The 24,216-nt window shown below is 44.3% G+C and overlaps 1 protein-coding gene and 1 long non-coding RNA gene across 4 annotated transcripts in view; one reads left to right on the top strand and one right to left on the bottom strand.

Annotated features, from left to right (window-relative positions):
* LHFPL4 (LHFPL tetraspan subfamily member 4) overlaps positions 1 to 18,589 on the bottom strand; it is a 28,613-nt gene extending 10,024 nt beyond the window's left edge. Inside the window, exons 1-2 of the mRNA XM_006070755.3 lie at positions 17,968 to 18,589; positions 16,557 to 17,045 (exon numbers count right to left, since the gene is read on the bottom strand). Coding sequence (XP_006070817.2) covers positions 16,557 to 17,045; positions 17,968 to 18,370 — 892 coding nt within the window. The 5' untranslated portion in view covers positions 18,371 to 18,589. The remainder of the gene's footprint in view (positions 1 to 16,556; positions 17,046 to 17,967) is intronic.
* LOC123330934 lies at positions 18,521 to 23,031 on the top strand. 3 transcript variants are annotated; one of them, XR_006547217.1, is made up of 3 exons: positions 18,521 to 18,656; positions 19,582 to 19,624; positions 21,690 to 22,801. It is a non-coding gene; the product is annotated as an uncharacterized LOC123330934 (long non-coding RNA). The 3 variants fall into 3 exon arrangements; XR_006547219.1 differs by lacking the exon at positions 21,690 to 22,801 and adding an exon at positions 22,941 to 23,031 and having other exon boundaries at positions 18,533 to 18,656; positions 19,481 to 19,624; XR_006547218.1 differs by having other exon boundaries at positions 18,533 to 18,656; positions 19,481 to 19,624.
* The last annotated feature ends 1,185 nt before the right edge of the window (positions 23,032 to 24,216 follow it).

The raw sequence follows: 24,216 nt of genomic DNA, 5'->3' as shown, positions 1-24,216 counted from the left end.
AAAAATAACATACAATATAATTTCATTTTGGGGATACTTACATAGTTATAGCAATAGTCATATAAATTTACCACACCAGGTCCTATGCTAAGTATCTTACACACATTACTTCATTTAATCCCCACAACACTCTGCGGAATAAGTGCTGTTATTATCTTCTTTTTACAGTTGAGGACATAAAGGCACAAAGAGGTAATCCAACTTATCTAAGGCCACAGAGCTGGTAAGTTACAGAACCAGGATTTGGACCCAGCCAGTCTGGCTCCAGAGCCTGCTCATAACCAGTACTCTATACGATGCAGACCAACAGTTAAGATGACTGCTTCTGGGAGGGTGAGATGACATGTGTAATCTTGCTTATCTATATTCTCCAGTGTTCATACAAAGAACAATGATCATTTGACAAAGCTGTAGGTGAGAGATACGGAGGGGCAGCATAGCGCAGGATGCACGGATGGCTGCTCGTGTCCTGTATCCTCTGTGAGTCCCTTCCTCACCTTTAGGAAGGTTTTTCTAGAAAGAACCAGGCCGACTTTGGGGCTGAGAGGAGCCTGGAAAAGGGTCTGTGTTGGCACTGTGACCACAGCTTTCCAAGGGAGTGCTTCCCCAGGCCCGATGGAACCCTCCTCCACCCCGAGACAGAGATTGTCCTCATGTGCTTCGCACCAGCTCTGTCCTGCCCACCCAGGGCAGGGGCTTGTGGCACAAGGGAGACGGGGTCTCTTAACAGTCACCCCGACCCGCTGGATCTGAAGAATAGGTCCAATCTTAGCGCTTCTGTCAGCTGGGGAGCTCAAGGGTGGGAATCCTGTGCCGGGGCTCCCCACGGCGCCCCCAGCACCCAGATGATGGAGGCACCCTGACTCCTCCCTTTCCCTCACCCCCACATCCCATCCACTTGCAGGGCCGACTGGTTTGACCTCCAAAACGTATCTCGGGCTGACCTCTTTTCTCTGTCTCCACTGCAGCCATCTGTCGAGGCTGCGTGGTCTCCCTCCCGCGTGACCGCAGTGGCTCCTAACTGGATTCTCTGCTCTCATCCTTGCCCTCTCTTCGTCTGCTCTGCACTCAGCATTCAGAGGAAGCTTTCCAAAGCAGACAGTGCCACTCACTCACCTGCTCAACACCTTCCCAAGTTGCCCCTTACGCTCAGGATAATCCCTGAGGCCTCGTCCCAGACTGTGTGGCCCTCAGGCTCCCCCTACTTGCCTCCAAGCCACTCGGCCTCTCGATCCCTACACTCCTGCCATACTGCACCTCCTTTCCAACCGTCATCCTAACACTAAACCTAACTACCTTTCTTGTTCAGCCCTACCCCCACTGCCCCGGAGGTCTTGGCACTGACTGTTCCCTTTCCCTGGGACACTTCCTCCAAGCCATTCAGTCCCTGGGTTGTGGTTCCTGATCTCGAGGAGACTACAGTTTAATCAGGGGACTGTTAGGAACACAAATAATTGTACCTGGTGTCACAAATGCTGTTACAGAGAAATGGGGTACCCGTTACTTTGTGCAGTAATGATAATATTTGGGAACAGTATTTACCGCACCACCCCTGGGTCCAGCCTGTACAGAGCCCTCGCATGGCCTCTGGACAACCCTGGAATCCGCCACCCGCTGCATCTCCCACTGCCCTGGCTCAGCTCTGCCACACTCAGCTCAAGGACTTGGGCAGAAGCCCCCTGCTGCTCTCCCTGCTTCCTGCCTCACTCCTCCAGTCTGGCCCAGGCCCATCCAGGTGGCCCCATCCCTTCCCCGTCCCCTCTGGCTCCTCCAGGAAGCTGTCCTTTCTCGGGGCTGTTCTTCTCAGCTTCTCTGTTGCTAATTTGAGCAGCTGCTCTGGCTCCTCTCTCCAAGCCGCCTTTTCTGGCTCCTCCTCCTCCTTGCATCTGAAAGGTTGGTGTTTCTGGGCTGTCTCCTCTTTTGCTTCCACAGCTCTCCCCTCTCCCCCGGGCCATTTCACCCACACTCAGACTCACATCTGCATCTCCAGCTGAGACCTCTCTCCTCAGGCCAAGGCCTGAAAAGCCAACAGCTGTCAGACCCTTCCTCTGACAAATTTAGCCTTTCCCAGACTGAGCAGATCTCCTGCTGGGTCCTTTGGGCATGTCATTCCAAGACACAATCGTTCAACGAGGGGACCTGGAATCATCTGCAAGGCCTGCCTTGTCTTCACCTCGCCCCACCAGACACACACCTGCTGGGCTCCTAAACAGATCTCCTCCTTCCCCTCCTCCAGCCTCAGCACCTTTCACCTGGACCACTGCCATGCCCTCCACCAGGCTCCTGATCTCCCATCAAGTCTCCATCCAGTCGGTTCCCTGCAGCAGCTGCCCAAGTCGTCTTGCTAAACCCACATCTGGCCCTGATCATTCCCATGCCCACATGTAATTGCTCAGAACCTAGGAATAAGACCCCAAATTCCAAGGCCAAACTTTCTAAGCTCCCTGCTTTTCTAGGTGTATCTCCCAGTTCTCAATTTTCAACCTTTCTTTTTGTTTTTTTAATTGATGACAATTTTACCTAGATTCACTCTAATCTTAACTTCCCTCCAGTCCCAGAAGATGAGAGACCCTTCTTTTTTTTTTAAGATTTTTTTTGATGTGTTCTATTTTAAAAGTCTTTATTGAAGTACTTAAAATATTGCTTCTGTTTTATGTTTTGGTTTTTTCATCACAAGGCATGTAGGATCTTTTCTTCTCCATTAGGGATCCAACCCACACCCCCTGCATTGGAAGACAAAGTCTTAACCATTGGATATGAGCTAGTTACTATTATAGTCTCCATTTTATAGTGGAGGAAACTTAGAGTCAGAAATTGTATAACCTTCCAAAGGACACTTTAGTTGGTAATGCCACACTCAGGATTCAAATTCAGGTTAGCTGACCACTGAATATCCTGCCTCCAAAGGAGCAGGTGGTGGAACTAGGACTTAAATCAGAGCTCATCATCTGTTTATTCAATAGATACTCTGTGCCAGGCAGACTCCTGATCCAAGGCTCTCATTATGCCATTAAACAGCTCTGGGATTAAAGGTTCATAATAATGGATAAGATGAAATGGAAATGAAAAGAATAAAACAAAAATAAAAGACTGTCAGAATAAGAATAGTTCAGCCCTCAACCTCGTTACACCTCCAGCCCATCCTCTCTACCAACAAGCAGATCTCTGCTTCCCACCCCCACTCAAAACACTCCAAGACCTTTCTAGGTATTATACTACACTCAGGAGCCATACCGGAAGGAACTGGTAATTTGCTTAAGCTGAGAAAAATAGGATTTCGCCATGGAGAAAACACCCATAGACAAAATCAAAAAATAAACTGATGGATAATATTTGCAACTCATATCACCAAGAGCTAACTTTTAACTTATAAAGAGTTCTTACAAATCAAAGGAGGAAAATACCATTAGCTTGGTAGAAAAATATTTATGAACTGACAGTTTACAGAAAAAAGACAGGAACACCTTGGAAATATTGTGGGTTTAGTTCCAGACCACCACAATAAAGCAAATATCACAATACAGTGAGTTACACAAACTTATTTTGGGTTTCCCAGCATATATAAAAGTTATGTTGACACTATACTGTAGTCTATTAAGTGCACAATAGCATTATGTCTTAAAAAAAGTACAAACTTAATTTTAAAATCCTTTATAGCTAAAGTAAATGCCAAAACAATTACAAAGATCACTGATCACAGATCAACCATAACAAATAAAATAATGAAAAAGTTTGAAATATTGTGAGAATTACCAAAATGTGGCAAAGAGACAAAAAGGGAGCAAATGCTATCGGGTAAATGGCACCAATCAACTTGCTCAACACAGAGTTGCCACAAAGCTTCAAATTATTATTAAAAAAAAGGGGGGGGGCAATATCTGTGAGGTGTAATAAAGTGAACTGCAGTAAAATGAGGTTTGCCTGTATATATAAAAGGCACTCAACCTCATTCCTAAGAGAAAGACAAATTACTACCATAAGAGAGTACTTTTTGCCCATTGGGTTGTCAAAATATTTGATAACACATTCAGTTGGCAAGAATGTGGGGAAACAGGTACCCTCATACACTGTTGCTATGAGTATATCTTTGTGTAACTTCTGTGGAGGAGCCTATGACTGAATCTGTCAAAATTGTAAACACAGACCATTTAATCCAGCAATTCCACTCTAGGTCTTTATTTTATCCTAATACTTACATATGTGTCTTAATTATTTATATACAACATTATCCATTGAAATATTGTTATGGCAAGATGTTGTAAACAATTTAAATATTGATTTCTAAATGATGACGCATCCATACAAAAGTATATTATAGGAATTCCCCGGCAGCCCAATGGTTAAGGCTTTGCCTTCCAGTGCAGGGGGTGTCAGTTCAATGCTTGGTCGGGGAGAACTAAGAATCTCCACATGCCTTGTGGCCAAAAAACCAAAAACATAAAACAGAACCAATATTGTAACTAATTCATTAAAGACTTTAAAAATGGTCCACACCAAAGAAATCTTGGGAAAAAAAAGTATATTATGCAGCTCTTAAAGAAAAAGTAACTCTCTATACACTGATTTGGTACAATTTCCAAATATGTTGTTGAGTTTAAAAAGCAAGACAAACCAACTGTTTAGTATCCTACCATTTGTGGTGGTTTTTAAATATGTCCACAACTTTTAAAATATACTTCTTTTCAAGAGGAGGAGCTGAATTCTCCTCCCCTTGAATGTGGGCTGGATTTAGTAACTCACTTCTAAAAATAGAGTGTGGCAGAAGTGGTCTGTGATGTCTGAGATTAGAACATAAAAGGCAGTTGCTACGACAAAGGAGGCAAGAAGGTACAATGGGAAAAAGATAGTCTCTTCCGCAAGGGGTGTTGGGAAAGCTGGACAGCCACATGTAAATCAATTAAATTAGAACATTCCCTCACACCATATACAAAAATAAACTCAAAGTGGCTTAAAGACCTAAATATAAGACATGACACCATAAAACTCCTAAAAGAGAACACAGGCAAAACATTCTCTGAAATAAAGTGTAGCAATATTTTCTTGAATCAGTCTCCCAAGGCAAAAGAAATAAAAGCAAAAATAAGCAAATGGAACCTAATCAAATTTAAAAACTTTTGCATACCGAAGAAAACCATCAACAAAATGAAAAGACACCCTACAGAATGGGAGAAAATATTTACAAACTGTGCAACTGACAAGGGGTTAATAACCAAAATACATAAATAACTCATACAACTCAAAAGAACCAAATAATCCAATTTTTAAATGAGCAAGGCAGAAGACATTTCTCTGAAGAAGACGTACAGATGGCCAATAGGCACCTGAAAAGATGCTCAACATCGCTCATTATTAGAGAAATGCAAATAAAAACCACAATGAGGTATCACCGCACACTAGTCAGAATGGCTATCCTCGAAAAGTCTACAAATAACAAATGCTGGAGAGGATGTGGAGCACAGAGAACCCTCCTACACTGTTGGTGGGGATGTAAATTATTGCAGCCACAATGAAGAACAGTATGCAGGTTCCCTAAAATACCAAAAATAGAGGCAACATATGATCCAGCTATCCCACCCCGGGCATATATCCAGAAAAGACCAAAAAAAAGTGATATATATATATATATACACACACACACACACACTGGAATATTATTCAGTCATAAAAATAATGAAATACTGTCACCTGCGGCAACATGGACAGACTCAGAGAATCTCATACAAAACAGAAACAGACTCACAACTAGAAAACCAGCTTATTGCTACCAGAGGGGAAAGGAATAAATGAAGAATAAGGGATGCACAGACACAAAATTCTATACATAAAATAGATACACAACAAGGATTTACTATATAACACAGGGAACTATACTCAGTATCTTATAATAACTTATAATGGAATATAATCTGAAAAATATATAACTGAATCACTGTTGCACACATGAAACTAACACAATATTAAATATTGTGTAAATCAACTATACTTCAGTCTTTTCAGAAAAAGGCAGTATGATGCCCAAAACAATCTTGAAAAAGGAACGCAGTTGGAGGACTCACACTTCCTGATTGGAAAACTCACTAGAAAGCAACAGTCATCAAGACAGTCTGTTACTGGCATAAGGGTAGACATAGAGGTCAACAGAACAGAAGTGAGAGTCCAGAAATTAACCCATAGTCAGTTGATTTTAGGTGAGGGCGCCAAGACCATTCAACTCAGAAAGAACACTCTTTTCAATAAACACTGCTGGGACAACTGGACAGCCACAAGTAAAAGAACGAAGTTGAACCCTTACCTTACGCCATACACAAAAATTAACTCAAATGGATCAGAGCCCTAAGTGTAAGCATGAAAACTATAAAACTCTTAGAAAAAAACATACAGGTAAATTTTTGTAACCTTGGATTTGGAAACAGATTCTTAGATATGACACCTAAAGAACAAGTAACAACAACAGAATGATAAGCTGGACTTTATACAAATTTAAAACTTTAGTGCTACAAAGAACACTATCAAGAAGGTGAAAAGATAGCCATAGAATACTAGAAAATATATGCAAATCATATATCTGATAAGGGACTTATATCAAGAATAAAAACAACTCTTACACCTCAATAGTCAAAAGAAAAATAACCCAATTTGAAAATGGGTAAAGGGGAAGGGGATGTAGAGAGGAAAGAAATAAGTGAGTGAGAGATTAAGAGGTACAAACTCCCAGCTGCAAAATAAACGAGTTATGGGTATGTGAGGTACAGTGTGGGGAATATAGTGAATAACTATATAATATCTTTGTACAGTAACAGAGTAACCAGAATTATCATGGTGATCATTCTGAAATATATAGAAATATCAAATCACTATGTTGTATGATAGGAACTAACATAGCACAGTAGGTAAATTATACTTAAAAAAATCAGAAAAAGAAATCAGATGACTTGTGGTTATCAGAGGTGGGGGTGGGGTGAGACAGAATAGGATGAAGGTGGTCAAAAGGTACAGACTTCCAGGGATAAGATAAATAAGTACTAGGAATATAATGTACAGTATTAGAAATATAATTGCCACTGCTGTATATTATATATGAAAGTTGTTGAGAGTAAATCCTAAAAGCAAACAAAAAAGAGTAAATTGTAACAGTTCTTATCACACAAAAAATATTTTTCTATTTCTTTAATTTTGTATCTACATAATCACTGCAGATGGTGATTGCAGCAAAAAAATGAAATTAAAAGACGCTTACTCCTTGGAAGGAAAGTTATGACCAACCTAGATAGTATATTGAAAAGCAGAGATATTACTTTGCCAACAAAGGTCCGCCTAGTCAAGGCTATGGTTTTTCCAGTGGTCACGTATGGATGTGAGAGTTGGACTGTGAAGAAAGCTGAGCGCCGAAGAATTGATGCTTTTGAACTGTGGTGTTGGAGAAGACTCTTGAGAGTCATTTGGACTGCAAGGAGATCCAAACAATCCATCCTAAAGGAGACCAGTCCTGGGTGTTCATTGGAAGGACTGACGCTAAAGCTGAAACTCCAATACTTTGGCCACCTCATGCAAAGAGTTGACTCATTGGAAAAGACCCTGATGCTGGAAGGGACTGGGGGCAGGAGGAGAAGGGGACGACGACAGAGGATGAGATGGCTGGATGGCATCACTGACTCGATGGACATGAGTTTGAGTGAACTCCGGGAGTTGGTGATGGACACGGAGGCCTGGTGTGCTACAGTCCCTGGGGTCTCAAAGAGTCGGACACGGCTGAGCAAACTGAACTGAACTGAACTGAAGCTGATGGATGTTTGCTAAACTTATTGTGATAATTATTCATATGTAAACCAAATTATGCTGTATGTCTGAAACTTATACAGTGCTATGTGTCAATTATATCTCAATAAAACTGACAGAAAAAAAATGGGCAAAGGACTTGAATAAATGTTTCTCCAAAGAAGATATGCAAATGGCAAACAAGCATGTGAAAAGATGTTTAATTGTTAGAGAAATGCAAACCAAACCCACAGTGAATTACCAGTTCATACCCACTAGGATGGCTATAATCAAAAAGTCAGATTAAAAAAAAAAGATAATAACACAAGTGTTGATGAGGATATGAATAAGAACCCTCACACACTTGCTGGTGGGAATGTAAAATGATTCTACCACTTTGGAAAACAACCTAGCAGCTCTTCAAAATGTTAAAGTTGCCACTTGAGCCAACAATTCCACTCCCACATATATATCCAAGGGAACCGAAAACATGTATCCACACAAAAACTTGTACACAAATATTCACAGCAACAGTATTCAAAATAGCCAAAAGATAGAAACAACCCAAATGTCCAACAGCTGATAAATGGATAAACACAATGTGGTATATCCATACAATGGAATATTATTCTGCCATAAAAAAGGAAGAAATATTGACATATGCTACATCATGAATGAACCTTGAAAACATTATGCTAAGTGAAAGAGGTCAGTCACAAAGACCACAAATTATATGATTCTATTCACACAAGTGGAGATGGAAATGGCAAGCCACTCCTGTTCTTGCCTGGGAAACCCCATGGACAGAGAAGCCTGGTAGGCTACAGTCCATGAGATTGCAAAAGAATCAGACATGTCTTAGTGACTAAACAACAACAATTTATACAAAATGCCCAGAACAGTCTTACTAGATAAGAGAGTAGGTTAAAGGTTGCTTAGAGGAGGGAGAGGATGGGGATGGTAGGCTTAGGGGGTGACAACCTAAGGGTATAAGCCTTCTTCTTGAGGTGATGTAAATATCTTAAAATCAATTGTGGTAATGGTTACACCACTCTGTAAATATACTAAAAACCACTGAATTGTACACTTTATACATGTGAATTTTGTGGCACATGGTTTATATCCCAATAAAGTTGTTACCAAAAGAGGGGGATGCACAATGTATCTTCTTCTTTCTGTCTCTCAGATCACTCATTCTGAGGTCTCCTCCAACCCAAATCAAGCTTCAGCTGACCCCAGTCCTCACTGAGGTCTTGGATGCAACTTCATGAGAGACCTCGAGCCAGAACTACCCATCTAAGCTGCTCCCAAATTCCTGTGACTCACAGAAACAGAGATAAGAAATGCGTAAGCCACTGGGTTTGGGAGTAATTTCCTCTGCAGCAATAGGTAACTAGTATACCGTTGATGAAAAAAAAAACAAAACATTGTTGGCATTTGCTTGCATATTTATGCAGTTTCTCAGAAAGGATACTCAAGAAATGGTAAAAGTGTTTGCCCCTGGGAAGAGACCTCTGGGAGGATCCCTGAGGGATGAGAGCAGGGAGGACACATATCTGATTGTACGTCATTTTATCTTTTGAATTTTGTTTCATGTGCAACGTATTAACTTTTCCAAAAGGAAAACAAAAGTCAAAGAATTTTAAACACTTTTTAAAAAGTCAGCAACTATCTGCTGCTTATAAAGTCTAAACTCCTCAGCGTGGTGTACAAGGCATCCACGGCGCAGCCCTTGTCCATCTTCCCAGTCTCCGCGCTCACCTCCCCTCACACTAAGTGATTGTGGCGCCAGAAATGCACCAGGCTTTCCCCTCCTCCACACCTTAAATCATACTGTCTCTTGTGCCTGGTTCCCCTTCTCCTTCCTCACCATCCTTTAAGACTCATCTCAAATGCTGAACTTTTCTGGAAGACTTCCCTGGCTGTCCTTAATGTGTCAGAAGTGCGTGCCCCCAAGATACCCTTGCGAGATTCAGTCATTTCATGCGTCATCCTACAGTGTGATGATCTGATTTCTTTCCTATATCTCCCATTAGACTATGAGCAAGGACTCCTTTTCTTTTCCCCCTTGGCAATACCATGGGCTTCCCTGGTAGCTTGGATGGTAAAGAATCCGCCTGCAATGCAGGAGACCCCGGCTCAATTCCTAGGTTGGGAAGATCCCCTGAAGAAGGGATAGGCTACCCAGTTCAGTATTGTTGGGCTTCCTTGGTGTCTCAGATGGTCAAGAATCTGCCTGCAGTGCGGGAGACCTGGGTTCGAACCCTGGGTTGGGAAGATCCCCTGGAGGAAGGCATGGAAACTCACCCTAGTATTTTTGCCTGGAGAATCCCCATGGACAGAGGAGCCTGGCGGGCCACAGTCCATGGGGTCACAAAGAGTCCGACACGACTGAGGGACTAAGCCCAGGCACAGCACAGCACAAACCACGCAGCATGCAGAACTTTCCTGACCAGAGATGGAACCCGCGCCCCCTGCAGGGGAAGTTCGGAATCTCAACCACTGGACCGCGTGGGAAATACCTGGGAAAGAGGACTCACTCAGGCTTCCCTGAGCCTAACACACAGAGGAGGCTGTCAGTAGGAGGACTGGTGTGAGAAAGAAAGGAAGGGTGTAGGGAGACAGGGAACAAAGCAAAAAAAATGAAAGAAGGGACGGAGGGAAGGAAGGTGAAAGCAAGAAAGAAGGAAGGAGAGTTGGTGGAGAAAGAAAAGGAGGGAGGGAAAAAGGGTGGGAGGAAAGAAAGTCCCCAAATGTGCACAGCAGTCTCACTGCATACAACAAAGACTCTCTGGATGAAGAAAACCCCAAACCAGATGTGAAACATAACCCAAGGAAGTGGGGAAGAATGTGGATACATATTCTAAGCTGTAGTGACATTGCTGTTTGTAGTACAGAGACCCCTGATGATTTAGGACACACATCTTAGGCTGGAAGATGCTCACCTCTGATCACTACCCAACCCCTGGTGTCACCATCAGTCTCCCCAGCTCCCACTCCATCTCACATGCTCTCTTCTCCATGGTGATTCTAGCACCAGTCAGTGCCTTGCACATAGTAGGCTCTCAACACTGAGTAAATGTGGTCAGAATCATCTCCCTTCTGTAGACAGAAGAGTCTCACTTGGTGACTATGAATCTGTCTCTTCTCTCTGGAACTCAGTTTTTTCATCTCTACAGTGAGGATGTGGAGCCAGCTGATGAGTAGGACCCTTCCTAGCTAACAGTCCTTGGTTTCTCAAGGCCTCTGATCATCTCAGCACGTCCAGAGTCTTTCACCTGAGCAGCAAGGACTCCTCACAAACAGCTTTTCACGCAGACTACGTCACAGGAAGAAGAGTGACCATTCATCGATTGATCACCGTACGCCAGGAACCACACTCAGCATTTCAGCCCCATGGCTTCATTTCTTTCTTTCCATCACCTCTGAAGTAGGTACAATAAACACCTCTATCTTACAGAAAAGGGAACTGAGAATCGGAGAAGAAACCCCATTTATCCAAGGAACACAACTGGGAGGTGGCAGAGCAGGAATTCTAAGTCCTCCACCACTTCTCCACACTGCCCTCTCCGACCCTGAAGCAGGCTTCCAGCCAGCAACCTCCCCTTAGCTAACCTCACTCAGCCCACAGGTAAGCACTCAGTACATTGACCTTACCGTTAAAATCTGTGTATTCACATCTTGGGTTCCAGTTCAGGGGTAAAAACAGGTTCTAGATCCATTTAGACTCATATGAAGTTTCAGCTCCTCCCTTCGCTAGATGTCTGACCTTTAGACAAGTCATTTTAACAGATGAAGAGCAAATGACATAATGAATGTGAAAATGGCTAGCACCTCGTAAATGGGAAAGACCAGATAAAGCACAGCAGAGAGATTCTGACAAGCCCTGAAAAGCTGACGCCTCACTCCACAAAGAGCCACCTGAGTCTCCTAGTCTTTCCACTTAGCATTCAGCTCTTCTGGCAAATTCATCCTGTCTTTATTCCCATCCTGAATGTTCCTTTATAAATCCTTCATAAATCCTTGGGCTTTCAAGTTAGACAGACAGGGTTACAATTCTGGCTCGACCGCTTACCCACTGTATGACCTTGGACAAATGACTCTCCTTTCTGAGGCTCAGTGTTCGCACCTATGAAATATTCATTAGGGTACCTACTCCATAGGGAGGTTGTGAGGAGTCAATAATAGTGTGCAAGTAAATGTTTAGCATGTGGTCAAGCATATAATAAAGGCTCAGAAATTGTTAACTGTTTTTTCCTGAATAATAACAGTGGTCATAGCTTTGAACTACCTGCTGATTAAAATCTAAAATTTCTGACCCAGTGCTCAGAGCCTCGCACACTGGAGCTCTATCATTCCTTCCTGGCCTCGTTCCCTGCTGTTCCCCTAAGTAAAGCCCACACTCAAGCCAGATGTGGCTTTCTCCCCTCTGTTTCTCCACCATGATCTTCCCCTCCGTTCAGAATGCTCTCTCAAACTTCACATCTAGCCACACCCAGCCCTACTCAAGCTTCACCTCCCCAATAAGCCAGCAGCCTCCTCAACTGCTCTGGGTTTCCACAGCACCTAAGGTTGAGCACATATTAGTGCTCAGACTGTCCAGGGGGAGGTTTCTGTCTGCAATTGTCTAACCTACAGTACCTCTCCTCCAGTGGTCACACCTGATTTCCCTGTGTGGGAATTTCTTTCTCCCCTATCAGTTCATGTGTCCCAGGAATGGGCATGTGGCTGAGACCTTAGATAAAGTCTCACTGATTCATTAAGAGGTGGACACTTGACCAAAGCTGAGCCAATCAGAATGAGCCCTGGAACTTTTTCTGCAATCACTGAATAACAAGTGTTCTTTTGTCCACAGGCAGTGCTAAGTTGAAGCAATGTAAATTCAGAGCTGCTGGTAGCCATACTTATCACCTTCAAAAGAGAAGTAAACTTAACAACAAGCCAACATAGAGAAATCAGAAAATGGAGAGAGACTTATTTTTAATGACATTATTTGAGCATCTGGATCCATCCATGCCTGAAGCCAGTGCTCCTGACTATTAATGTATGTGAGCCAAAACCACTACCCTCTTCCAGTTCAGTTCAGTTCAGTTGCTCAGTCATGTCCAACTCTTTGCAACCCCATGGACTGCAGCACGCCAGGCTTCCCTGTCCATCACCAACTCCCGGAGCTTACTCAAACTCATGTCCGTTGAGTCGGTGATGCCATCCAACCATCTCATCCTCTGTTGTCCCCTTCTCCTCCCACCTTCAATCTTTCCCAGCATCAGGGTCTTTTCAAATGAGTCAGTTCTTTGCATCAAGTAGCCAAAGTATTGGAGTTTCAGCTGCAGCATCAGTCCTTCCAATGAATATTCAGGACTGATCTCCTTTAGAATTGACTGGTTGGATCTCCTTGCAGTCCAAGGGACTCTCAAGAGCCTTCTCCAGCACCACAGTTTGAAACCATCAATCCTTTGGCGCTTAGCTTTCTTTATAGTCCAACTCTCACATCCATACATAACTACTGGAAAAACTATAGCTTTGACTAGACAGATCTTTGTTGACAAAGTAATATCTCTGCCTTTTAATATGCTGTCTTGGTTAGTCATAGCTTTTCTTCCAAGGAACAAGTGTCTTTTAATTTCATGGCTGCAGTCACCATCTGCAGTGACTCTGGAGCCCAAGAAAATAAAGTCTGTCACTGTTTCCATTGTTTCCCCATCTATTTGCCATGAAGCGATGGGATAATCTTAGATTTCTGAATTGAGTTTTAAGCCAACTTTTTCACTCTCCTCTTTCACTTTCATCAAGAGGCTCTTTTGTTCTTCTTTGCTTTCTGCCATAAGGGTGGTGTCATCTGCATATCTACCCCCTTTACCTTATTTTAATTTACTTAAGTCAGCTTGAGTTGGCTTTCTGTCACTTCACTGAGAGAGTGCTGACCAATATAGTGATTCAGCTAGACAGTAAGCTTCCTGTGAGCAGAGACTGTGCTATTAGACCTAGGAGCCTTGAGGTCAGAGTTGATCTCAGTGTTGCAGCACCTAGCAGAGGGATGTTCACTGAGCAGGTGAGAAATACAGAAGGGAATAAATATCTCTTTGTATTTTCCCAATGGTCCAGTGCTCTGCACTCAGAAGACTCTAAAATATTTAAGTAAAGGGACTTCCCTGGCAGTCTAGTGGTTAAGGCTATGTTCTCAATGCAGGGGGCAGGGGTTTTATCTTTAGGAGGGGAACTAATATCCAACATGCTTCATAATGCAGCCAAAAACAAAAACAAACAAAAAACCTGAGTAAATGTTCACTTGAACAATAACTATACAACAGGCATTCTAATTTTTTTCTTTTCTTTTTCTTTTTTTCTTTTTTTTTTTGCTGCATGGCATGCGGGATCTTAGTTCCCCAACCAGGGATTGAACCCATGCTGCTTGCAATAGAAGCACAGAGTCTTAACCACTGGACTGCCAGAGAAGGCTCTCTACTTCTTATGTGATACAAACAAGGTCCTCTTCTTCTCTGCAGTTTCTCTGAGGATGACTGATTTCTCCCTTTCTAAGTAGAATGATCTTAGTGAGAGGTATTCTAGGAACCCCACATGGCTGAAAGACATATTTTAAATCCACTAATCTCACTGATTAGTCCCCCATTGTACAGATGAGAAAACTTTGAGATTTAAGCTAAAAATGGTTGCTTAACACTGCATGGTGAGTCACACACCCCAGCACAATGCCATGACTAGTAGTCCAGTGCTCCAGCCCCTGCCCTTTATTAAGCAAAGTGAATCAATCACTTGCCCAGAGCTCAGAAATCTCTAAGTCAGATAGAATGAACTGCTCAACTCTGAGAACCACCTTTGGAGTGGGGCAGTAAGACAAGGGAAAGAGCACTGGGCCAGGAGTCAAGCCTAGTTTACTCTATTACCGGCTGTGTGACCTTCACTTCTCCAGGCTCAGTTTCCTCTCTCTAAGATAGGAGTGGAAGAAGGCAGGGTTCAAAGAAGCTGATTTCTCAGATCCATGAAATTCTATATTTACATGGGGTTGTTGGATAGTTCATCAAATCCCCAAGATTAAATCCACATGGATTACAGAGATTTGGAAGAGCAAGAGGTCAACAACCCATCTGCAGACTACAAATTAAGGTTCAGAAAATGGGAGTTCCAGCTGAGTTTATATTGTTTCTAGCTCACCTTATAAGAGTAGAATGGAAATCACTTTCTGGGAATTGACAGATACCCCCACACACATCCTACAATTCTCCTTTCTCATTTTCTCCAGAATCTTAAAAGACCTCCATCTAAGTTGATTGTAGTGAGATGGACTTGAAACAAGCCCACCAGCGTGTCCATACTGAATAAATGCTGACTTCTGCAAGGCAGTCCTTTTGAGAGTTTGATTAGTTCTTCCAATGAGCCCATAATTCCTCCAAGCATTTGTAACAGTCCTCCTGGGCAAGCAAACCAGTCTCCTGATTTTGCTTTCACACCTTGACCTTCATCTCCAGCGACCATTCTCAATTTGATCACCTCCTGTGTTTTCTACACTTGGCCATTTCCAAAAACCAGAGACCTCCTTGAAAAGATGGTAGTTTTCCCTCCATGACAATGTTCAAGAGCATATGCCTCACAATCCAAAGACAATTCCTTACAGTGTTTTAAGCAGTGGAATCATCAGCAAGTGACAGAACACCTTCTACAGGAGGTCTCTTTTGAAGGGGCTGACACTTGTTGAATATCCTGAGATACTTATTTTTAAAAACCATCTTAGCTGCATAAGCATCACATTTTCCCTTTTCTTTCTCAACCCTGGAATGCTCTAAGCTTTTTCCTTCACCAAATCTTCATCTGTCTTCCTTCTCCATATCCCTGCCATATCCTGGCCCCATTTTCCCCAGCCCAACTCTCTTCCCTGCCTGCAATTAGGCAAATACCCAAGCTGCTGAATCTTCAAAATCTGTCTTCGATTGAAAGGTAGGCAGGGATGGGGGGAGGGGGTCTCTAATGGATCCTGGAAAACTGTCTCAGCAGTTCCTACTCCCAAAAGGCCCTTCTCTGGTCTTTAGAGCAAGGTGTCTGTCTGAGCCAAACATTTCAGAGAGTCCCCAGAGACTCATTCTCACTAGGCATGGCACCAGAACCCTTTCTGCCTTTGGGGTAGGGGGTGCTGGAGACTTGCCCTCCAGAGACCCATGTTTCCAGGTGTTGTCAACCACCCACATTTCAAACACTGGATAGACACAATAGACAGCCTTCTCCAACCCCCCTCATCTTTTCACAGCACTTCATAGTTTATAAAATACTTTTTCATGAGTATTTGGAATCTTCTCCACTGTTTTACAGATGAGAAAACAGAGCCTCAGAGAAGTAAAGTGAAACATCGAAGTTGATAACATAAGCAAGTTAAAGGTCAAAGTCAGAGCTCTTGATTCCCCATCTCATGCTTTTTTTCAGTGCAACAGAAATCGCTCACATATAGAGTAACTCCTCATTCAGACAATTATTTCCCCTAAGACAGCCAAAAGAGACTCTCAGAGACCCTCAGAAACTCAGACAAAATGCTTAACACATCAATAAACGCAATCTTCCCACATCCAAGCACACAAACCTATATAGACTTAGCTCTAAGCCTCTGCCCTCTGCCCCAACGTGTCTCTCTCATAGAATCCCCTCCCCTGGGGCTACTGAGAGTCAGTGAAGGAGGTGTGTCTTTAGACAGAGGAGCAGAATCTATCTCTGACTCCTTCAAAAAGGGGTCTCGGAAGAAAAGAGCCCCGTCCTCGGCGTCTGTTCTAGGGGTCCCGCCCCCGCCCCTCCCCTACCTGCCAAGAGCTGCATCCAGGCGCAGATCTTGTAGACCGTGGCCGTGTTGCAGAAGAAGAAAAGCGCAAAGCAGGTGATGCAGCCGAGGATCAGCACCATGGAGAGCAGCACGAAGAAGGCGGCCGCCTTGAAGGCGCCGGACGGGATGGTGCTGAAGTCGGTGAACGAGCCGCGGCAGGTGAGCTCTCGGCCCGCCAGCCCGCTGCCCACACAGTAGTGGAAGAGGCCGAAGTAGCCAGGTTTAGGGGTGCTCACGCTGTCGCCCACCCAGTAGGGCTGGATGAAGACCACCACGTTGATGATGGCGAAGCAGATGGTGAAGATGGCCCATAGCACGCCGATGGCCCGCGAGTTCCGCATGTAGTGCTCGTGGTAGAGCTTGGAGGCCTCCTGCGAGGGCAGCATGGTGCCCGGGGGCGGGGCCGGCGGCGGCGGCGGCTGGCGGAGGCCGCCGGCCCGGGACCGACCGCCGGGCTGCCGGGCGGGAGCTGGGGACGCACGCGAGAAGCGGCCCTGAGCCAAGGTACCCGCGAGGGCGGGGCCTGAGGCGGAGCTGAGTGGACCCGGGGGCTGGTTTGGAGGAGCTAGGAGGGGGTCAGGAGAGTACTGGGGAGGTGTCGGGGTAGGGGGAGACTGGCAAAGATCTCCAATTCGGGGACCTAGGAAGAGGCCATGTGAAAGTTGGGGGGCTGGGATGAGGGGGCTGGAATGAGAATATGGGAGCTGGGGGGAGTGCTAGAAAGTGGTTATGGTGGAGTTGGGGAGGGGGCTTGGGGACTAGCATTGGCGGAGTAAGAGGGGATCGTGGGGAGATGGAATGGAGGCTGTGGTCCGGTACTGAAGAATTGGCTGAGGGGTTTTACAGGGAGGTCGGAAGGGAATTTGGGGGTTGGTATTAGGGGTAAAAGGAGGTCTGGTATTGGGTATCTAAAATGGGTCTGTGGAGAGGGAGGTGGGCGCTTCCGTGAGAGGGTAAGAAGGGAATATACGGGGCAAGTACTAGGGGACTGGGAAGGTGATATGGGGGCTGGGACAGGGAGGGCGAAGTGCAAGAACCAGGATGAGGCTAGAGGAACATCGGGGGACCGGGACTGCAGGGTCTGAACACGGGGCGGGGGGTTGGGAGGGTCCCTCAGAAGACAGGGCTGGATGGAGGCTGAGGGGAGCCTAGGTTTGGCGCGCCAGGGCTAGGGAGAGAGGTTTTCCAGGCCAAGGGGACGACGGACCAGGGCCGGCGGGCAGCCCGGGCCGCGAGTTAGTGGGCAAGGGGCAGGGGGCCGTCGCCGGGGCGCGGGGGAGCGGCCGGGCCCCAGTAGGGCCGGGAGTGGGGGGTGGGGGGCGGCTACCCCGCGCCCAGGCCGGACGCGCGCGGAGGCTGCGGCCGCGGGGAGGGGGTGCGGGGAGACCAACCTGGGCCCGGTCCGGAGCGGTGAGTCCGGGACTGGCACGGCCTAGGCGCCGCGGCTCTGCGCTCCCAGAGGCGGCTTGCCGGGCCCAGGCGGCGGCCTCTGCGCGGCCTCCATCTTGCTCGGGTTCTCCCCGGGGCGCGCTCCCGCGCCGAGGCGCGAGCTCTCGTGCACCGGCGCGGCCCGACGGAGGCGCGTTCCTGCAGCCGGCGTGCGGGGCAGAGCGGAGCGGAACAGGAAAGGGGAGCTCTGTGTTCTGGCAGTCCAGTCAGGGAGCGGGGTAGGCACGGTCCGGGGGAGTCCCCAAGCCCTAGCAGTAAGCCTCCTTCACAGTAAGGCCTTCTAATTTGGGGGACCCCGTTTTCCCAGCCCGAGCTGTGGGTTTGTGGGGCCCACGCAAAGCCCATGGGAACGGGGGAGGGTCCGAGCAGGGTATTAGTTGATAAGAATTTGAACTGACCCCTGGCTCCCAGGTTAACTCAGGTAAAGCCTATCCCAGTGCCTCGAGTTGCACCATTACACTTCCAGTCCTTTGGGTCTTGGAGGCATTGAAAGTTCCCAGAGGCTCCTAGGAAACCGCCAACAGCTCTGGGAGAGGGAACCCCCCCGCAAAACTGTTAACAGCCACTTCCGCGGTGGGGATTCGTTGGCCGCCAGTGCATTAGGAGTTAGGCCTGGAGAGCAGGACCCAGGGTGAGTATGGGAACAGGAGAGAAGGAGGCTGGGGACGTGTGGTTTGTCTTCCTACACTTTCCCGGTGCCTGGCATGAAGTGGATACATCATGAGCGTGTAGTGTGTTAAAGGACAAAGCATCCAAGTCCAGACTCACTGAGAACACGAGGGGGCGTACCAGGGGGGCCAGTGCAGGTCATTTCTTCCCCGCTGTGAAATAGCTTTTGGTTTAGGTTCTGCCAAGGTGGTCTAAATTGGCATCCAGAAAACTCGCTACTACTTACTGTCTCCCTGATCTTGCACTTGCTCTTTGAACCTCTGTTTCCCCATCTGTAAAGTGGGCAGAGTAAGCCCCACTTGACAGGTATTGAGGGGTAGTGAAAATAATGTTAGTACGACCCAAGGACTGGACTATACACAGGGATCAGTCTGATGAAATTAAGGACTATCTACAAAGAAAATACTAATAATCATGTGAGGTTGCCACCTGTCTTTTTTCCCATGGGGAGAGGGAGTGGGTTTTTGTGGGGTTTTTGGTTGTTTGTGTTTTTGGTTTTGTTTTTTTTGTTTGTTTGTTTTTTGCTGAAACGATGTACTTCTTGCTTTCTTGGTATTAAATATATATATATCTTTTTTAAAGACCTGGTTTTGATAGTTAATGGGATTTTTTTTCCTTCAATGTCCAAATTTGGCAAAATAATAGATAGGCCGTGTTGTTTCCAAATTAAAAAAAAAATTATGTGCAGTCCTCCACAATTTGAGGACCACAGACCCACATGAAATCATTTTACCTGAGACAGTTTGCTCAATCAAGTTGGTTTCCCCTTCCATTGGTTCCTTGAAGAGGCATGCAGACTGTCTCCTGAGAACCCTAAGATCCCAGAAGCATTGAGCTAGAAGGGGTTGTGGAGAGAGCCTCATTCCATACCTTCTCCCACCTGACAGATGGAGAACAGAGGCCAAGAGGAGGATTGACTTGTACGAAAAGGTGAGTCCTTACTGATCAGTACAATTAAACTGATCAACCTAATTCATTACTTTTTTTAACCTACCCAATAAATATGTGAGAGGCTCCTGCAACGTGCCAGCACAGCACTGTGCTGTGCCCTGGGGAGAAGATCAGGTAAAATAGATGTGGTTGCTGCCATCCTGAAGCATACAGCTTCATGAGGAGATAGAAGGTGCCGGGAGGAGCAGAGAGGGAAGTCATCCTCATAGGGCACCTTGAAGTCTTCTGTGGGTTCTCCTGGTATGGGTACTGTTCTGAACATAAGTTACTGGAGCCAGAAGCTCCATCTTTTGTCCTTATCCTGCCATGAATTATTGCCTTTTTTTTTTTTTTTTTTTTCTATCCTGCTGAGGCAAGTTAGGCACTCCAGCGGGGAGGTGGAGGGGAGGGGGGAATCACAGAAGTCCACTTACTATTCTCTTTCCAGGCAAGAACTGAGAGTTCTTGCTAAGATAGGGTCGTTTCCAGCCAGTACCCTAGCAAAGGAAGATTTGTGACTTGCTAGATACCCGTATGCCTAAAGTAAATATTCAGTTACAATGAACAGTTATTAAGCACTTACAACATTCTAGCTCTCCTGATTTTTGCTTTAAAAATATTGCCTCATTTAATCTTCACAATAACCCTATGAGATCATGTTATTGGCTGAATTGTATCCCTCCTCCCTGCCCCCAAATTCATATGTTCAAGTCCTAACTTCCAGTATCTCAGAAGGTGGCTATTTGGAAATACGACCTTTAAAGAGGTGGTTAGGGTAAAGTGAGATGATATGAGTGGGCTCTAATCCAGTTTGACAAATGTCCCTATAAAAAGAGGAATTGAGGACAGAGACTAGATGATGACCATGGGAACACAGAAAGAAAGCAGCTATCTTCTGAGGGGCTTCAGAAGAAACCAGACTTGCTGACACCTTGATCATGGACTTCTAGCCTCCAGAACTGTGAGAAGATGCATTTCTGTTGTTTAAGCCACCCAGCTTGTAGTATTTTATAATGGCAGCCCTAGGAAACTAATACGAATAGGTACTATCTTACAGATGAGGACAGTGCGGTATGCCTGTATTACAGATGAGGACAGAGAAGTTAAATTACTTCCCCAAAGTCACACCTCTAGCAAGTGAAACAGCTGGGATTTATGTCGCACCCACATTCTTAATTACTGTGCCCTATAGATAATTCTGTAGAGCGGGTTAAATTCTTCTCAACCACCTGGGGTTTCCTTTTTATTTCCATATCATTTGTTTACTGACATCAGACCATCTGGATTCAAGTCTCAGTTTTTCATCCCTTGGATCATAGGCTGTAAGGATGCAACCTTTAGGCTATATGGTCATGTTCACAGTTTCATGGCAAAACCCAAGAGGATAAGCCAATGTGTCCTCAGAGAGATAGAGAGGTTCTTAATACTTTTAAGTTAAGTGAGTGGAAGTCGCTCAGTCGTGTTTGACTCTTTGCGACCCCATGGACTATACAGTCCCTGGAATTCTCCAGGCCAGAATACTGGAGTGGGTAGCCTTTCCCTTCCCCAGGGGATCTTCCCAACCTAGGGATGGAACCCAGGTCTCCCACATTGCAGATGGATTCTTTACCAGCTGAGCCACAAGGGAAGCCCCAATACTTTTAAGAGCCTATGGCAAAAGTTATGCCTGTCTTTCCATGGTTTTCTTGAATCCCTCTCTTTTCTTTACAATAGTCTGAATTTGGGGGCAGGGAGGAGGGATACAGTTCAGCCGATAACACAATCTCATAGGGTTATTATGAAGATTAACTGAGGCAACATATTTAAAACAATGATTAGTGGAGCTAGAATGTCTAATGTCTCTGAAAGAGTCAAAGTAAAGGCCCTCTCTTTCTCTTTCCTCCCTCAAACTCTCACATTAAATCTTGCTCTTTGACTAGAGAAATCATTCATTACTTCAGCCACTCAGCCAATAGGTATCAGTGGCACCTTTTATTTGACAGGACCTTTGCTAGGCAGTGGGGACACAAAGATGAGGAAGACCCAGTCCCTGCCCTGAAAGAACTCGCTATCTTGTCTCTCCTAGGAAGCAGATGGAGTAGAATAAGCATGACAGAAGTTCACTCAGAGATTTTCAGAGCCATGTGCAGGGGCTCACTGGAGCTGGAGTCTTAAATGAGTCACTTCGACTTTTGGAATCTCAGTGGTTTCATGAATGATTAAATAATGTGCTTTATACTTGAAGCAAACTAGAAGTGTAAAGAATTGTTCATTCAATTATAAAATGCTTTCATAGCTGTACTGTGTCTCTCCTGGGAAGTACATGTTTTCTTCAGGACTCTTGGGTTGCAAATGACAGAGACCCAGTAAAAACTGGCATAAGCAGGAATAGGTTCCAGCATGATCCAGCAGTTCACGTGATGGGAATCATATCTGCCCATGAACCCTGCTTTCCCTTCTGTGGTTAGGTCCATGCCCAGGCAAGATATTCCTAAGCCATGGCAAGATGTGTCCATTGTCTTTGTGATCAGAGAATATGGTCTCTGTGAAACTCAGACTTTGGAATTTGTGGAAGATCCATTTGAGGCCTAGTACATGGTTCATTTGCATAAATGTGCTTGCAAAGAATGTGATTTCCTTGTTAATGGAAGGAAGTTCTTTCTATGTCTGTTAGCTCAAGCCTTTTAATTGCATTGTTCACATTTTCTAGATCATTACTCTTTTTTTTCCTGTCTACTTGATCCATTCATTTCTAGAAAAATATGTTAAAATCTCCCATTACGATTGACTATGAAGGGAGATGAGAAAATTTTATGGATTGATGGTAATGTTCTGTGTCTTACCTGGAGTTTAGCTTACACAGATATATACATTTGTCAAAATTCAGCAAACGTGCACTTAAGATTTGTGTGTTTCATTGGATATAAAATTCATTACAAATGAAAAAATTGCAATCAGATAATCAACCTTACTTAATGAAGTCTTTGAAAAGTGACTGAATTTACTTTGAAATGCATACAAAATAAGATGGTGTAATAAATGGATAGAAAGGTGCAGAGGTTGATATGTGAAGAAGCAAATGCAGAGTAAAAGTGTTATTGGTAGAACTAGACGGTGAGTATTTGGATGTATGCTCTAAGATTCTTCTAGCTTGTGGTACATTTGAAATTTTTCATTAAAAAATATTGGGGAGGAAAATCTGCCATTATGATTGATTTGCCAATTTCTCTTTGTGAGTCTATTGATTTTTTGTGATATGTATTGAGACTAAGTTATTAGATGCATAATAGCTTTCTTCTGACCAGTATTTTCCTTCTGTCTATTCTTTTATCTTTAGTCTTTCTGTCATCATGTTTTTGGAGTGTCTTTTGTAAAAATCGAAAAGCTTCATAAAAAAATCTAATATGAAAGCCTCTGCCTCATAATAGGTAAGCATTGATCTGTTTACATTTATCGTGATTATTGATCAATTTGAACTTATTTCTACCATCTAATTTTGTGTTTTACCTTTACTATGCTTTTTCTATGTATTTTTTCCTCATTCCAAGCCTTCTATTTTTTTTTTCAAGGTTTTTTCAACCATTTTTATTTTAATGGTTTCATTTTCTTTTTTCTTGGTTTTGCTTCTTCTGGTTTGGAAGATCTGTAATTCATACTTGTGTGAGACGTTTCTCAAGAGAATCCTCTTGGTTTTCAATACCAGAACATCATAGAGATTTCTTATCTCTCAACACAATATTTTCTGGCCAATATTTAGATAAGAAAATTTTAAATTTACATCCCTAAAATTCAGCACACTGTTTTAAACAAAACTCAGTGTAGGAAATAGCTTAAGCTATATTCAAACCACTATTGATACAATATCAGAATTAAGTGTTCTTTGTAAATTGTGCCTCCACACCCACAAAAAGAATGTGTATCTCAAGATGTCTTTGGTGCGGAGAGAGAAATCAGTGTATCAAGTTATTGCACACGAGATTGTTGAAGCTGTTTGCTAACAGCAGTAGCATTTGTTTGGTGGTTAGGAAGCAGAGTTTTTCATTTTGCTTTTCGTGTGTAGTAAAATATACATAACAAAGCTTATTCTTTCAATGATTTTTAAGTGTTCGCTCAGTGGCATCAAGTACATTGTGCAACCGTCAATGCTTCCATTTCTAGAACTTTTTAATCATCTCAAGCTCTGTATCTATTAAACAATAACTCCTTATTTCCTCTGTGTCCCCCAGCCCCTGGTAACCTGTGTTCTATTTTCTGTCTGTTAATTGGCCTATTCTAAGTATCTTGCCTGGAAAATCCCATGGACGGAGGAGCCTGGTAGGCTGCACTCCATGGGGTCGCTAAGGGTCGGACACGACTGAGTGAATTCACTTTCACTTTTCACTTTCATGCATTGGAGAAGGAAATGGCAACCCACTCCAGTGTTCTTGCCTGGAGAATCCCAGGGAAGGGGGAGCCTGGTGGGCTGCCGTCTATGGGGTCGCACAGAGTTGGACACGACTGAAGTGACTTAGCAGCAGCAGCAGAAGCAAATATCTTATCTAAGTGGAATCATACAATATTTGTCCTTTTGTATCTGACTTATTTCTCTTAGCATAATGTTTCCAAGGTTCATC

This window comes from Bubalus bubalis, chromosome 21 (assembly GCF_019923935.1).
Source record: "Bubalus bubalis isolate 160015118507 breed Murrah chromosome 21, NDDB_SH_1, whole genome shotgun sequence".
NCBI lineage: Eukaryota > Metazoa > Chordata > Mammalia > Artiodactyla > Bovidae > Bubalus > Bubalus bubalis.
This window is presented reverse-complemented; position numbering and strand designations above follow the sequence as displayed.